The sequence below is a fragment of the Salvelinus sp. IW2-2015 genome, linkage group LG23, assembly GCF_002910315.2.
Source record: "Salvelinus sp. IW2-2015 linkage group LG23, ASM291031v2, whole genome shotgun sequence".
NCBI classification, from domain to species: domain Eukaryota; kingdom Metazoa; phylum Chordata; class Actinopteri; order Salmoniformes; family Salmonidae; genus Salvelinus; species Salvelinus sp. IW2-2015.
In genome coordinates this window covers 29,605,509-29,606,762 of record NC_036863.1, presented here as the reverse complement: position 1 = coordinate 29,606,762, position 1,254 = coordinate 29,605,509, and the positions used below count along the sequence as shown (strand labels likewise).

Sequence of the window (1,254 nt, the reverse complement as noted above, 5' to 3'; positions counted from 1 at the left end):
CGCACACGCAAACCCTGTTTATGGATGTTGCACTAGTGGTGCCGTGTGTGTCTGTCAATGGTCTGACTTACAGATGTTGGATCTACAGCAACAGGAAATGTGAATTCTTATGTGGATTATAATGAATGCAAAGAGCAAAAATAGGACAGCACTCTGGTGAATAAACTTAAATGAACATATGTTTATTGCCGCACTGAAATACACTACAAGTTTTACATTTCCTGACCAACTCCTGACCAAGAATGGTCCAAGAGTTGTCCGAGAATAATAAAAACATTTTATGTCTCATTTCTCCTCTTCCCCTTAATGGTACAATAAAGTGTTGGTAGAATTCTCTTCATATACCCTGATGAAGACAGCTTGGCTGTCGAAACGTTGGATATTACATTTTTGCATCTGAGCTCCTAGAGTGTGCGGCTCTCCTTTATTTTCAAGCATTCTCTTCACCTCTCACGTCCTTTCCTCTCTTCTCTATTTCTCTCCCCCCTTTCTCTCTAACTCCCTTCCTGTTAACTCGTCCACTCCTTTCTCCTCCCCTCCTGTATACTCATATCTTTCTCTTGCGTTCTCTCTCTGACTCTCTCCCCACCTATATTTCTCTCCTCTCCTCTCACTCTCCATCCCCCTCCTCTTCTTCACCAGGTCACATTCCCGGTGCGGATCTTTAAGCTGTTGGGCGTGGAGACCCTCATTGTGACTAACGCCTCAGGGAGACTGTGTCCGGACTTCAAAGTGGGCGACATCATGCTCATTAAGGACCACATTAACCTGCCAGGCTTCGCCGGCCAGCACCCTCTGTGCGGCCCCAATGATGAACGGTACAACCAGAGACAGGGAGACAGAAAGATAGGGGTAGAGAGGGGAGGTAAGGAGAGAGGGAGAGGGTTGTGGGAGGGCACAGCACCCRCTGTGCAKCTACAATGATGAACAATACAGGCAGAGAGATGGAGAGAGGCAGRGAAGAGGGACAGAGAGAGGGGTGGGTGGAATGGGCGGGRGAGAGTGGAAGTGATGGAGGGAGAGTCAAGGAGAGAGGGAGAGTCAAGGAGAGAGGGTGAAAAATGTAGTACAGTCTGAAGCACAAAGGTGGGAGGAGAGATGGAAAGAGAGTTGCAGTCAGTGAGAGAACTGAAATAATCCCAGGAAGAGGAAGCAATACATAGCCTTCAAGTAATCTATTTGCTCACGTTTATATTTAATTCAACTAGGCAAGTTAGTTAAGAACAAATTCTTATTTACAATGACTGCCAAGGA

At 46.4% G+C, this 1,254-nt stretch overlaps 1 protein-coding gene across 1 annotated transcript in view; it reads left to right on the top strand.

Moving 5' to 3' along the window:
• LOC111950546 (purine nucleoside phosphorylase-like) overlaps nucleotides 1–1,254 on the top strand; it is a 16,130-nt gene that overhangs the window by 4,150 nt on the left and 10,726 nt on the right. Inside the window, exon 2 of the mRNA XM_070434281.1 lies at nucleotides 643–818. Coding sequence (XP_070290382.1) covers nucleotides 643–818 — 176 coding nt within the window. The remainder of the gene's footprint in view (nucleotides 1–642; nucleotides 819–1,254) is intronic.